The following is a 15385-nucleotide window of genomic DNA, read 5'->3' as shown; positions in this document are numbered from 1 at the left end:
TCATGCATTAGTTTTTCATAACCTTAGAAAAACATAGAGTTACCACAGTTGAGGTGGCAATTCATCTGCCACACATCACAGAGCAAGCTCCCTCTAGCATATCTGTTTCCTGAACTTGCACTTCTCCCATCTGTAGAGGTGGAAAAATTAAGAGGGATTAAGATAGTCCTAGAATATCTGTCTCGGTACTTCTCAAGGATTAAGTGCCAAATTGCTAAACTTTTCTGAGAGATGGGTGGTATCAGTTGCTGAAATTAGTGAGGAATCTGTAACGAGTACAGTTGGCTGCTGTGATTGCTTAAAAAAGAATGAACAAAAAAATCTACTCCAATGAATGAAGCCTTCAGCTTCTATTTAAGAACAGAATATCTATGCATTTTATTGAACAAGAAAACTAGAACTAACCCCTGTGGCCTAAGCAGGAGTGTGAACACTGCTTTTCACTTTCACCTGTCCATTCAACCCGTGACTGAGAGGTGAACAACCAACACCAAGTGTTTCAGTCTTGGTCTCCCGCTCCTTCTCTACAGGGGAGATGCTGAGTTGCTCATTGAAGCCCTCATGGGGCAGCCGTGCAGGAAAGATCACATCTGCATTTGGGTAGTGAGACTGTTGCCATTAGGTCAGAGAATGGTCTAGAGCTCTGATAACATGGAGAACTGCTGCTTTACTCCTTTGCCTGAAGTGCAAAAACAACTGGCTGGATTCTTCAAAAAGAATTCTTTTATGCATCTGTATTGCTTATCTCTCTCAAGTTTTACTTATGTCATAAAAAGGGGTTTCCTTTTATTTATTAATTTTGTTTTTCATCTTTCTTTTCTGGCCATAAGTCTACAGAAGAATTTGATTTTCCATTACAGAAAGATCTTCCTTGAGGCTTTAATAAGTAAAGTGGAATTTCTTTAGGGAAGTTTCCTTTCTGATTATGATTATGTATACTTCTGTGTGTATATTGGTAGGTATACAAGGCAAATGGTAACAGATAGCTCTGCAAACTGTCATGTTTAATTTCCATATATTCATGAATTCTTTGTAATCTGAAATTTCTTGAAAAATGTTAAATCGTGAGTTCAAAAGTTTGGGGGAAAACATAAAAAGCTTGCCCTGTTTGGTTCTTAAGATACAGAATATCTGTCTTAACAAACATAGTCTAAGCCTGAAGTACTACATTTGCCCTTAAGTTTCTGTCCAGGGCCCCAGAGATGATTGCACTGTGTGGGAACCTCCAAGTTACAGTCCCATCATGTGTCTTCTTCCTGAAGTTATCAGTGTGTGTCAGGGGAGAGGAGGTAGGGACAGAAGGCTGTGTGCATCTTTTGTCTCTCATTCTGTGTTCACTGGCTGCTGTCTGCTATGCAAATGGTAATACAAAACACAATAGAGGAAGTGGCTTCGGATTTATGTACAAGTCAAAAACAGTTGACTTGCAGACTTTGGTAAACATAAACGGAGTTATGATTGTTTCTCTGTTTTTAGGAATACACAATAGATATAATTTTTGCCCAAACTTGGTATGACAGTCGTCTAAAATTTAACAGCTCAATGAAGGTGCTTATGCTTAATAGCAATATGGTTGGAAAAATTTGGATTCCAGACACTTTTTTCCGGAACTCAAGGAAATCTGATGCTCACTGGATTACAACTCCAAATCGTTTGCTTCGAATCTGGAGTGATGGAAGAGTATTATACACTCTAAGGTGGGTTTTTCTTATTTGGGTAGAAAAAAACCCAAAACCCTGTTATGACCAGGAATAACAGTGAAAATTAATCAAATAATCAAACTCACATGAAAATAGTGAATATGAATCAAATTCCTGGCATCTCTTTTGTTATGGACCACAGGAATTTGCAAGGACTCAATTAAGCAAGAAAATAAAAAAGATCATTCAATCATGAAAAAGATGAAATTTTTAATATTGAAATATAATGCAAGATAATTGCCTAAGGACAGTTGAAGGAGATAGCAAATCTTGGTCTTATTTAGGTACAGGCAAGATTTAAAAAAGGGTGTTATATAGTATATAGCATCATGGTTTTTTGTCACAAATAAATTGCAGATAAATTATTTTTGGTCTAAATACTTTATAGTCTAATTTTCAACAAATTATATTATATAAGCAAAATATTAAATACTTCAAATAATAAAAATTATAAGAAGTTTGATCACCCTAAGGCCCCAGTCCTTCATCTACTTCTTAACATATTTATGCTTGCAAGCTATTAAAATTAACAAATCTGTTCATGCAAAATAGGCATAAGCAAACATGTTGGTGATAATTCTACTTGGCAAATGGAAAATGCCTGTGCTGCTTTTAAGCTTAAGGCTATCTGTACTAATTTTTGAATCACTTTTCAGATAATTCTTGGAAGGCTGTAGTCTACTAGAAAATATTTTAGGGTCATCTCTGTCATATTTTTTAAATTTGCTGAAAAAATCTTGCAGTAAGTCAGGAGCTGATCAAGAAGTAGCCTATGCAGAGGATGCCATAAATATGATTCTGCTCTTAAGAATTTATTTATTTGTTTATTTATGTATCTATATAAAACAAAAAGCAACACTTTGAATTACTTTCTTCTCAATCATATATGCTATGTTTATATGCAGTCTATGTTGCTTGAACAATTTATAAATTTCTTCTGTATTGCATGTAAGAAGAATTAGGACGCTTTACAAGGATTCTCTTCACTGACTTTTTTCTTAGTGTGCATAATTTGAGAGCATACAGACATCTCTGAAGAACACTTTTTAAATGGTTTATTATGCCAGTTGGTGCTTATAAAAGCCTCTAGAGACCTCCTTCTGTTGACATGCTAATTTTTTTTTCTTTTTCTAGTTAGTAATTGTAGTGTCACACTTGGACTTTACCCTTCCATTGTTCATTCATTTTCAATACAAAATTTCTTCTAAAGAGATTCAAAGTAACAGAAGGAAATAAATAAGAGCAAAAGAATCATGTGAACCCTGTCAGAGCAATAGGTTAGAATTACTGTGTCAGAGTATGAGAAATAAAGTGCAATGAGCTGGTAACAGAACAGCATTCAGGCTTTCACCCAGCACTGCAACACACAAACATTGGTATGGGTGAAGATATGGCCTGAATTTGACCTAAGGTAAAACAACATTGAGAGGTTCATATCTCACTTATTGAAAGAACAATAACATGATCTGACAGTGCTCCAGGTTCATGGGCTCCCCTGTATCACCACTCTTTCCTTGTTGGTAATTCAGAGGGCAGATGTGGTGAAAATGTTGATCAGCCTTATTGAATCTCTTCTGAGGGTAGCCCATGGTCTGTCCATTGCACCATCAGTGATTCCAGATCCAGTTGTGGTGCTTTTAACACAAGGCTCAGCTTGTTTTCTTTGAGTGTTTAACTATCCAAAATTTGAAAATGGAAAGTGAAGGCAATAAATGCATAAATCATAATTGACAAACTTGAAAAGCATCTCCATAGTGATGCAAGTATTCTGCTTAAAAGTGTGGGGAAGGGTCTTTCTTCCTCTTTCCCACAGCATATGCTAAGAAATACACTTTTCCTAATAAACCTTTGGTCAGGTCATAGTGGCAGTTTGTGTAGAATACTTTGTTCAGAGACTTATAAAACTGTGTGGCAGCTTGTCTCAGAGTCTTTTCCCATCCTTTCTTGTCTAATATGTAAGCATTGCACACAGTCAAGTATGTGAGCACTATGGCAATTTTTAAAGTTGATTTAAGAAGACATTCTGACTTTCTTCACAGTGTTGCCAAAAAGGAGGAGGCATTTTAAATGCAAAGAAGTCAGTTTGGAGTCTAGCCCTTTGCTTTGGCTTGCTAGTGAAGGGTAGCAGAACTGGGTTTTACACTTATTGCTTGAAGGACCTGAGGAAATCTGTGATTTTTAAAAGCAGAAAGTGATTTAGTTCAGACAATTATGAGTCCTAAACCAGTTCTAAAATGTTTATAGGTTATGAATTGTTTGAATGTGTTAGACATTAAATAAGTAAAACATAGTCGTCTTTTTCCTATCCAAATACTGTCTTTACCAGAACTACTTCCATCAGCATAGAGCAAGTCTAATGTCCCCCACAATTATTCTCTTACATAAAGCCACCAGATACAATGATGCCAAGTGCAATTTGACTTGATAAATGTATTCTACAAAAACTTCCTTTATGTGCTATCATAAGCTTCTCTCCCTCCCCTGTCTTTGGATTCTACTTTTTATCCCCTATTTCTTGTAGAGCTGAAGGGTGCCCCCAAATAAAATTTTTGAAATGGCTTGAAATACCAATTGAAACAACACAGATCCTCAAGTTACATGAAGTGTTTGAATTCTTGAATATAACCTTCTTTCTTTTTTTTTTCCCCCTTTGCTTTTCTAATTAGGTTGACAATTAATGCTGAATGTTATCTTCAGCTTCATAATTTTCCTATGGATGAACACTCCTGTCCTCTGGAGTTTTCAAGCTGTACGTGGTAAAAAACTTTTTTGTCCTCTTTACATTCAGGCTTTAAATTTACTTAAATTTTGGCATCAGGAGAACAAATGTTTACTTTTTAAGGCCTTGTGGCAAAAGAAAGAATTGACCGTTCATGTTTTGACTAGATTTATTGCATTATTTAATACACTAATGAATGAGTCGAATCACATGCATTTTTTTGCTACTTTGAAAATAGTCTTATTGCTTAAGAGTTAATACAGTGCCTATTCCTAATGGAAATGCATTGTCCTGGAAAAAACTTTGTTTTCTTATGCCTATAAGACTTGATAGCTTGGAATTAGTTCCACATGGTGTACTTAAAAGGAAAAATAAGATATGTTTTCCTCAACCTGCTCCTCTAAATGCTGAATCAGCATCTGGAGTCCTTTTCCTTTCAGTGGGATTTACATTATATGAGCAAAACTCCAACCTTCAGGTTCTATTTTTTTAATGCAAACTATGTTTATTAAAAAAAAAAAAAAATCCTGGGGAATTGTGCTATTGTAATCATAGAATCATTAAGGTTGGAGAAAAACTCTAGGATCATCAAGTTTAACCTAGGACTGAACACCAACTTCTGAACTAAACCATATCACAAAGTGCCACATCCAGTCATTTCCTGAGCACCTCCAGGGATGGTGACTCCACCCTCTCCCTGGGCAGCCCATTCCAATGTTTCACAACCTTTCAGTGAAGAAATTCTTCCTGGTATCCAGCCTGAACATCCCCTGATGCAGACATGAGGCCATGTCCTCTCATCCTGTTGCTGGCTGCATGAGAGAAGAGGCCAACTTCCCTCTCATTGCAGCCTCCTTTCAGGAGGTCTTCCCCAAACCATCAAGTTATGTATTAATAAGTGTCTGTACTTTTCAGCTTTTTCTGATCATTTAATGATAAATGTAATTAGATTTGCATTTTAATAGTGATGATTCTGAGCCAATTTTTTGTTACTGGAGTTTGAGAATGCCACGTAGATATTTTCTAAACATTTGTATTTACACAGTCTTTGGTTGATCTTAAATTTACCTAGGCTTAAAACTGAGGCCATATATTTTGTGGTTAAATTTAAGTGTATCAGAAGCACTACAGGTGGTCTAAGATACACTTTATTTATCGCCCTGCTTTAGTTTATAAGTAACTTTAGAGATCAGAAAACATGCTTTGGTACATTCTATGGCTGAATGTTTGATTTGTTTTGTTTTATTCTAGATGGATATCCCAGAAATGAAATTGAATACAAATGGAAGAAAACCTCTGTTGAAGTGGCAGATCCAAAATACTGGAGATTGTATCAGTTTGCATTTGTAGGGCTACGAAATACAACTGAAATTTCTCATACCTTATCTGGTAAGGCAAAGTGTTGAGTTTTATTTTGTGCAATATCTATTTAGATAAAGACTAACAGATAAAGATACAACCAAAAACCATATTAGATGTAATATAAATACTTCTTATTTTCTTTCTTTTTTTTTTTTTTAATTTTTAGGTGATTATATTATTATGACAATATTCTTTGATCTCAGCAGACGTATGGGATATTTTACTATTCAGACATACATTCCTTGTATACTCACAGTTGTTCTTTCATGGGTGTCATTTTGGATCAATAAGGATGCAGTTCCTGCCAGGACTTCTCTGGGTAAGAATGTCTTTTTTTCAGCCTTGAAGGATTTGGTACTCCCAAAATATACGAATGTGCAGCAAAGAGTAAATTAGCCACAGTTTATTCCCCTTCAGATTGTGACCATTGGTCATTCTCTCAAACTGCAACATTGGCAGTAGGAGAATCCTGCTGTAGTTGCACAGCAGAGTTTAAGGAAGCAATGCTCAGCATGGAAATCCTGATCCAAGTCTTGTGGGTCTGCTGTTGTTCACATAAATACATTTTTTTTCTTCTTTATGGTTTTTTTATCATCTCCAGTGACTGTCATGTGGCAATTATTTGTCTGACACTTAGCATCATGGAACAAATGAAGTCATTACTACATGAGCAAAAATGGTGAAAATGTGGTTTAGGTTTTTTTTTGTTGAGTTTTTTGTGTTGCTGGCATTGGTTTTTTGGTTCGTTTATGTTTGTTTGTTTGTGTTCAGGAGTTGTTTGTTTAAGAGAATGATTCAATTATTCTCTAGACCCAGGATAGGAGAGAAAAATTTGCAACCAAAGTTGTACTTCAAGCAGTTATATCTATGATACACAGAACCTGCTGTTACTACAGACAGTACTGAAGTGTGTTGTAAGTTCTAATACAGAGATAATTCTGTGTTAGTGTCGTCTTGGCTGACCTGTTTCACCTGGCATTAGTCTGCTAAGTTTGACTGTTTAGGATTCATGTTCTGCCTTGAGAAAAGTTGTAGTCCCTATATGAAGCCTGATAAATGGGTACACAGATTGCACAGCACACAGCTTTGAGCCTAGCAGGGACAGATGCTTATAGCAGAACTAGTGACAGCAGTCTGTCCTCTTTTCAGGGAAAGGTCAAGAGCTGAGAGTTGTATCTTAGGAAGCAGGAGATGTGAGTTAATCTTCCTCATCAGTCATAGCATTGTGAACACACCATTCCCACCCTACTAGATCATTTACTGCCAGAAATAAGGGTCCACACTTTAACTCCCTGCTTTTCCCACTGAAACTGGATGACCAGCAAGCCTACCAGATTAATGAGTCAAGAGAGAAAGTAAGCAAAAACGAGCATGGATCAGTAGCCTAATGAAAAGGTAAAGGGAAGAAAATCTAAGTCTTGGATCCTGCCTTTATGTTATTTGAAAGTGCTGAAAAGCTTAGTGAAGAAAGTTTAAAGTCTTGAATAAATAAGCAAAATTACTTTTGATAGTTTTAGACCTTGATGCAGAGACCTCATCAGATTTCTTTGACTGACTAATCATTGAACATCATTGTGGATGCTGACTAGTTACAATACAGTAGTTATAACAGGAAGAAACTGTTCTGTTTTTATCCTTCTAGTTCTGTATCCAGTTTTTTCTTTTTACAAAGTACTTTTTATATGCCATGAATCTAGAACTCTATCATGGTTAAGCTGAAGTTTTCAAGCTCTCACTTCAGCTGTACTAGCCTTCATCTACTTGAGATGAAATACAAACATTTGTAATATCTTATTTACAGCTCCCTGCGGGTAACTGAATTCCTTTCTTGTAAACATGCAAAAGCCATCACTTGACAGATTGTAGGATGATTTTTCTTGCATGCAAATGTTCTGGAGAAGGAGAAAGAGAGTACCTGTCAAATAGACACAATTTTGTGGAAAGAGAAATTAATAGAAGAAAGCCAAAACTAAGCAAGGTTTAATGTGGCAGGTAGCTGTTTTGCTGTGGAAGGTTTGCTCCCTGCGAGAGGTCCCTATGCCTTTCACATAGCAGACAAGGCTGGGAAGATTTGTGTCTCTTTTTGTCCTCTCTGTAAAGAAATCGGTACAGGGAATGGTGGGTGCCATTTCCCAGCCAGAGGGTGTGCTGGGGTCTAGTGCACTGAAAAGGATGGACCTTTTTTTCTCAATATTTGAAAGATCCTGGAAGATTTCCCAGAGCGAAAGATTTGAGGTGATTGCAGATATTTAAATAGTTAGCTATACAGAGAAATTCCAAATTGATTTTCAAAAGTATCTGGTGGGAGTGAAACACTTTTAAAGGACTCTATGGTTATCTGTTTGCCCTTTTAGGCATGCAGTTTAATGGGAAAATCTCTTGGAAAAACCCTACTGGTTTCCTGGTGCAGGAGCAGCCCATACTGACCAGTAGTTCCATGTCTTGATTTATGAGCCATAGACAGCTTTAGCCTGGTGTAACACTTTTTTTTTTTTTTTCTGTTTGTTTGCTTGCTTGCGTGCTTGTTTTGTTTTGTTTTAAATCATCTTGTGCATGTAAATAACGAGTTATTTGTGTGTTCAAGTATTGCTCTCCAGAGGAAAGGTCACACCTTAATTTTGGACTACTATGTAAAAGGCTTTTCAACTACCTGAAGCATCAAATATAAGAAGAAAGTGTTAAAACTGTATGAATGCTAAACTAATGAAGAGTGGAAGTAGTTGAGACTTTGAACACATAGCTATTAAAGGCCAGTTCTTTTAATTAGCTTGTATTTAAGTGAATGAAGGGAAACATTTTCTATTACTTAAGACACAGTGTTGAAAGCATATCTGGTAACTTAGAGAATGAGACCAGAAATCTGTGAATGCCATCGAATTTGATCTTCTATGTCTTCTTCAGAAGCAGACAATTGGAAACATTATTTGTTTTTCTTGTGTTTACCAAAAGCTTGAAATCATTGATAAATAATAATAATAATAATAATAACCGTTTATTTCTGAATGCATCTTTTTTAACATTTTAATCTTTCAAGCTAAGGGACCTCCTTATGCTTATAAAATGTGTGTGTTTATTTGTACCTGCTTTTCTACAGTATTTATGTGTACATTTTATGCCAGATTTATAAAATTTCACAAACTTAGTGTTGTTTATTCAGTGCGTGTTGCAAATGGGAGGGATTTAAAGGGAAGGTGAAATGTGCTGCTTTCTGTATGATCCTGTGAAGGCTGCTGCACACTTGGGGATGGATTCTTGCCATAGCACCAATGCACGTGGATGTAATCAGTGGTGAAGCCACTGACCCCTACTGTGGGTCAGTTCTTATATGACTCACTAATGAATTAAGAGCCAACATGATGACTTTTTTTGGTGACAATATGATTTGATTACCTATACATTTCCCTCTTTCTGTCTTTTTTTTTCTTTTTTTTCCTTCTTTCCCAAACAGGGATCACGACGGTGCTGACCATGACGACACTGAGTACAATTGCCAGGAAGTCACTTCCAAAGGTTTCCTATGTGACAGCAATGGACCTTTTTGTTTCAGTTTGCTTTATTTTTGTGTTTGCTGCCTTGATGGAATATGGCACCTTACATTACTTTACCAGCAACAGAAAAGGGGACAAAGGAAAAGAAAAGAAGACAAAATCTAAGCCATCAGTAAGTTTAGTCAAACAAGAAAAATAAAATAGAGTGGTTTTTATTGTAGCATTCATTTTGAGAGAGTGCTTCTTAAGTAGAAAAGCTAAGATAGCTTTCAAAGATAATTAACACTAACATTTATTTTTTCATTTTGTTGCAGTTGGGAGCTTGTACTAATTTTGTGTAAATGCAACTAGTGAGCAAAGGGTTTGGATGATTTCATATATGTACATGAGGACATAAAAGCATAAGGTAGAGAGTGGTTTGATAAAATATTCCGTGTCCTTGGTGCTTCTAGAACTGCCTATGAAGTGCGTGCCCACAGAGATGGTTCTGTAGGGGCACAGTGCTTCTGGAAACAACACCTGGCAGAGAACCACAGCTAAAACTGTAGCAGTAGAAATAATGTGAATGAACTGAAGGTATGAGGATTTCTTTGGACGTGCATCACTTAAGTCTTACAAAGCTTTGCAAAGGAAAAAATGGTTATTATTGGCCAATATTTTGAAATCCCACTGCAGAAATTCTATCTTAACTCTTTTCTAAATTGGCTTCCATGTTTCTTTATGGTTAAATGAACCTTCTGCTTTTAAAGTTGATGGTAAGTTGATGGTTTTATGGCAAAGCTCCATACATCTCAGGATCAAGTATTATTCAATTTTAAGTGGCTTTCTGTTTGTGTAGTAAGAGTACTGTAATTTCCAAAAAATTTAATGTTGGAATTCAGTACGAATATTTAAAGGTAGTTAAAGTAAGAAAATATTGGAGAGGATGAGAGGAAGTAATATAAAGCCCTTTTCCAAATCATTTTATCAAAAGATGCAGGAGCATACCTGAGACATAATACTAGATGCCTTTTCTGGATGAAGGCTGAATACCAGCTCTGTATGAGGTGAAACAGAAATTGATATGAAATTACAGAACTAATTGCAGATATGGAAGTGCAGAAATCCTGTTATAAGCCGTATCCATTCTGCAACTTATGTCAGCAGGAACTGGTGCTCTGATTCCGAGCAGCACTGCTGTGGGCCTGTCTCTTATGGAGGCACTGCAAAGCTACTGGGGCTTGATAGCAGGGAAAGGAGAGCCTTAGGACTCGGTGAGCTGGTCCAAAAGGATCAGCTGTGTATTTAGGACAAGCCTAGTGGTGAAGTGCTAACACTCCCCTCTGCTGCCTTGGTCAGATATCACTCTGAGCCTCAGGGAAACCTGCACAACTGGGAAAACTGGAAAATGGAAACCTCAAACCTTCTTCTTGTTAGTGATAGAAACAAATGTAGGCACAACAGAAGGGGCAGAAGGATGCAGACTTTGTCAAAGGCCACAGCTGAGTTAGGAGGGAGGGTAAGAGGTAACAGAGGATGTGGGGGTGTCCCACTGTCTGCACAGCAGATTCAATTTCAGGTTGCAATGAGGTCTAAATAATGCTTAGTGAACAGGGAGCTGAGTAGGTCTACCCTTGGCATGAACGACACAGAGAGGGTGAAGATATCAGGAAATACTGCTTTATTCAAACCAGGCAGATATTAAAGATCAACTGCTGGCAAATCAAAAGAAACTGAAGTAGTTTGCAAGTCTGCGCTATTGAATGAAATAATGACACTTTGCAGAATCTGTTCACACATCGCCCATGTGTGCAATAATCTGCCAAGTGCTTTGAGATTTTCAGTGCATATGAAAATTTTAAATGTAGAATAATGATGAGATGGAAACTATGAAACTTACTGAATAAATAGCTGGAATTTGCACTAAGATTAAAATTAGCAATATAATACTAAAGATACTGTTCAAATGTGTTTTACTGGATTCTTAAGCAATGCTTTTTATTTCAAAGAAATTGAGAAAAGAAATCTTTTTGCACAGAATTATTTAAACATGTTATGGCCATAAGACCATTAGGAACATACAAAAAAAAAACCAAAAAAAACAAACAAACAAAAAAAAAGAGATTATGCTAAAAAAGGGAGAATTAAATTTAATATACTTAGATGCAAGGATTCTAATTTGATAGGAGTTTTTCTGGTGATTTTTATAAAAAAACCTGTGACTTTTCTTGCTCCAAATAAATAAAGAAGGCATCTAATTAGTTAGTGGGAAGTTATACCATTACAAATACTTTTCTTTTTTTTCCTTCTTTTTTTCCTTTTCTTTTTCCCTCTTTATTTTTGTCAAAGATGTCTATTAATTCTTTCTGTCTTGTAGTTATGGATATGTAACTCAAAAAACAAGTTTATTTTAAAAGTCAATTTAATTCCTTCTGAAAACTCATTTACAAGTGTTTTTTCTTCCTTGGGAAACTTGCCTTGCATAGATATTCTATTTCTATTGCAAAATGCAATAAATGGTTACTATTCGAGGAACTGATGCCAATAAGCCACAATTAATGATCTTGTAAAAAAAAAGGCAAGATTTTTACAAAGGATTATAGCAGTTTTATCTTAGAAAATATGTGCTGGCATCGTTCAAGAAAGGTAGTATGAATTGGCTTATGCAAATCCACATTAGTAAGGATAATGAGTTTGGGCAGGAAAGATTAAACTTAATTAGTTGTGGATCTTGTTCTGATCATCATTTCACCTGTAATGAATGCATTACCTGTGCCATGATCTCCACAGAAAATGGCTTTCTTTTGTACTTGTATTAGTGTTATTGCAGAATAATTGGGGTTTGATCCTATCAGAGTGTATTATAAATGATCTCACAATACATGGAGTTTTATCTACAATTTCAATAGGCATATCCATAAAAAATCAGCATGTACTTCTATATCTACATGTTGTGGGTATTTTGTTGTTTTATTTTGGGATTTTTTTTCAGTTTCTGCCAGTTTATACAAAGGCATTTTCTTTTGAGGTGTTGGTCTTTTTTCCTCTTTTCCCTCACATTCCCTCTTATACACATCATATATATTTCCTGTAGGTAGTTAAGCCCACGGGGTGACTGTGTCTGCCTCTCCCAAGCCACCTCTTCAAACTTGTAATTCAGTAGCCACCTCCAGTCTGTGCTGGTGATGTGAACAGTTGAAAGCAGTACTGTAATTTTTTCCTTCTCCCATGGTGTTTCTGTGTTGAGGATTCCTGTTTTATCCCACTAGTAGAAACAACTCATGCCATAAATCTTACATGGGTAAAACCAACAGTGAGAAAATTTTTGTAAAACCAGAGTAGGTGTGAATCAGAAATGGGCATCTTTCCCTGTTTATCTTCAGCAGAATAAAACATTTTTCTAAGTTCAAAAATAATTGAACTTATTTTTCATGTTTTATAAAAATAAGCCCTCTTTGCAATGCCTCAAATTAGGATAGAAGCATATAACTTCTGTTTCTTAATATTGTCAGTATTTTATCATAATTGAAAAGAATAATGACGTCCTTTAGGATGATAATTAGCTCCCTAGGTCATCATGTATAATAAGCTTTGAAACAGCAGTCTGTGTGAAACCTTCTTTGGTAAAGACACTTATTAAATAAAGCTATTTGAAAATACCGTGGATACTGCACTGCATTAACACCATCCCTTGGGATATTGGGTAAAATGCCCCTGAAGCGAAAGAATGTCACCTTAACAATATATAGAGCTCTCTGTGCTGGCCAAAGTAATTCCCAGGAAGTGGGACAACAGGACTTTAAAGCATAACAAGAAGGTAAATGATGGCTTCCCACTTTTCATTTTTCTTTCGTGTGTTTTCATTGCCTATCATGTATAATTGGTTAAGAGAACTTAAATAATCTGGTTAGATTTTCTCACTGTTTCCTTTCCTGCTGCTTTATATTTTTACATGACAAAATCTGAAGAATGTAGAAAAGAGAGAATACAATATAAGAGTAGTGTTAATGGAACCCTTCTCTTAGGTCTAAATATTTCAGAAGAGATGCCAAATGTGGGGTGGGATAAGTTGAAAGAGGATTATGAAATAGTTTAAAATAGCCATGAGATGTTGAAAGAGAAGATAAAGGACAGACGAAGAAAGATAAAATCTTTTGAAACAATCACAGGAAAACAAGGATGATGAGTAAAAAAACTGTGGAGAAACAAAGAAATAAAAGGGGGAAAGGTGCATTGTGTTAGTGTAAGTAAAAGGAAGGTGGAAAGACAAAAGCCACAGACAAAACACTACATATACCAGGCAATAAGCCACTCAGATTTTTTTCAATGAGAATTGTTAACATACATTACACCGAGTTTTTATCAGATACAAGAAGGTTGTTATGCCCACAGAAAGTGAAAGTAAGATTTAAGAACTGTATTAATTAGTGACTTCAGTGGCATTCTCCTAAGGAGTCATGTCTTGGATTCTAAAAGGGGGCTGTATTGTTTAGGGATTCAACATCTGAGGGTTAGATGGTGTAGCCTGGCCTTATGTGTCTCAGTCTGCACAACTTCGCAATAATGCTGTGCTAAACCCATTAGCTTTTTTATTTTTGTGAAAATGTAGCTCCCAGAAACACATCCAGTCTCCTTCTAAAGACTTCAAAATATGGGAGGACCATCATTACTTTGTTAGTGATGATTGTAGTCTGCTTATGGACTTGGTTGTGACCCAGTTGTCAAGAAGTGACTGACTTCAAAATGTTTGTCTGTGTTGTGTAGATGGGATCAGCTAACCTTGTCTGTGTAACTAATTACCTACTATTCCCAAATCCCAGCACAACCCAATTTTCACTGTGGCAGGTGAAAGTCATTCATGATCTTTTGCCTGCATGCGCTAATTACATACAGCAGTTCATCACTTTCTAAGCTCTCCAAACTTTTTCTTTAGTATAAGAACTTCTGTATATTGTACTGAAGGTGTTTATATTGCCAGGAAAAGCCTATGGAATTATTTAATTGTGAGGATAAAAATACACAAAACTATATTTCCTTTTTTTTGTTGTTTTTTTTTTTTCTTAAGAAACTACCTGCAATTGCTGTTCGACCTGGATCAACACTAATTCCAATTAATAACATTAATCATCTCCCTGAACGTGATGATGATTATGGATATGAGTGCCTAGAAGGAAAAGACTGTGCTAGTTTCTTTTGTTGTTTTGAAGACTGCCGCACAGGATCTTGGCGAGAAGGAAGAATACACATCCGTATAGCAAAAATTGACTCCTATTCTCGAATCTTCTTTCCAACTGCCTTTGCATTGTTCAATCTTGTTTACTGGATTGGCTATCTTTATCTGTAAATTTCAGAGGTTTGACAAACTCAGAAAAAAAGAAATACTAATTGAATAGTCATTAATGCTTTTAACTGAGCAAAGATTAGAGCTGGTCCAAAATTTTTTTTGTATGCTTTAAAAATTTGAAACAATGAGAGGAAATATGATGATGTAGTCTCCCTCTTGTGATCAACTGTAGAACTGATGCTGGTATTTTGAAGAGAACATTTTAAAATAAATACCCCTAAGATTTATCTTTCCTGAAGTCGCATACATACATTTTTTTCCAGCTCTAAGCAGATGCAGAATCACAGGCTATGTTATTTAACTGGACCATCCTACATAAGCTCTCCATTTTAATCCTAAATGATAATGCAGAAGGATTTTGTAGCATCTCTTACACCTTTACAAAGAAAGCCTTAATTAAATGGGATTAGTTACTCTCATCCATTTCATCCATAAGGTGATGATTTTTTGAACCCTAATTTTAAAAAGTTGAAATGTAACATTTTCTTTTCAATCAGCTATTTGTTCTCTCCAGTATGTTAAAAAGTGTGATTAGATGATAATTGATCAGTTCAGATTTATACAGAATGCAGATATTAGAGCAGCAAGGAATGGATATATCAAAACACTCAAGGGTAATACTGAGCTTGTCTTATCCTGATCATGGATACAGACTTTTGGCTTTCAACCTTAGATTACGTTTATATCTGTGCTCCATTTCCTGTTACTTCACCATTGTGAGTTCCCTGGAGTTGTCCAAGAGGTCTACAGCTTTCAGAAATTCTTATCCAGCTGCCATTGCTTGTTCGTTTCA

General features: G+C 35.9%; 1 protein-coding gene across 1 annotated transcript in view; it reads left to right on the top strand.

Moving 5' to 3' along the window:
- GABRG1 (gamma-aminobutyric acid type A receptor subunit gamma1) overlaps nucleotides 1–14592 on the top strand; it is a gene marked incomplete at both ends in the record, with an annotated part of 53346 nt that extends 38754 nt beyond the window's left edge. The window contains 6 exons of the mRNA XM_083860797.1: nucleotides 1477–1697; nucleotides 4367–4449; nucleotides 5671–5808; nucleotides 5948–6100; nucleotides 9230–9441; nucleotides 14314–14592. Of these exons, the coding sequence (XP_083716923.1) occupies nucleotides 1477–1697; nucleotides 4367–4449; nucleotides 5671–5808; nucleotides 5948–6100; nucleotides 9230–9441; nucleotides 14314–14592 (1086 nt within the window). The remainder of the gene's footprint in view (nucleotides 1–1476; nucleotides 1698–4366; nucleotides 4450–5670; nucleotides 5809–5947; nucleotides 6101–9229; nucleotides 9442–14313) is intronic.
- Nucleotides 14593–15385: the final 793 nt, after the last annotated feature.

The sequence above is a fragment of the Zosterops lateralis genome (genome assembly GCF_965231275.1).
Source record: "Zosterops lateralis genome assembly, chromosome: 5".
Classification (NCBI taxonomy): Eukaryota; Metazoa; Chordata; class Aves; order Passeriformes; family Zosteropidae; genus Zosterops; species Zosterops lateralis.
Note: the sequence above shows the minus strand (reverse complement) of the source record. Positions and strands in the feature narration are given on the sequence as shown.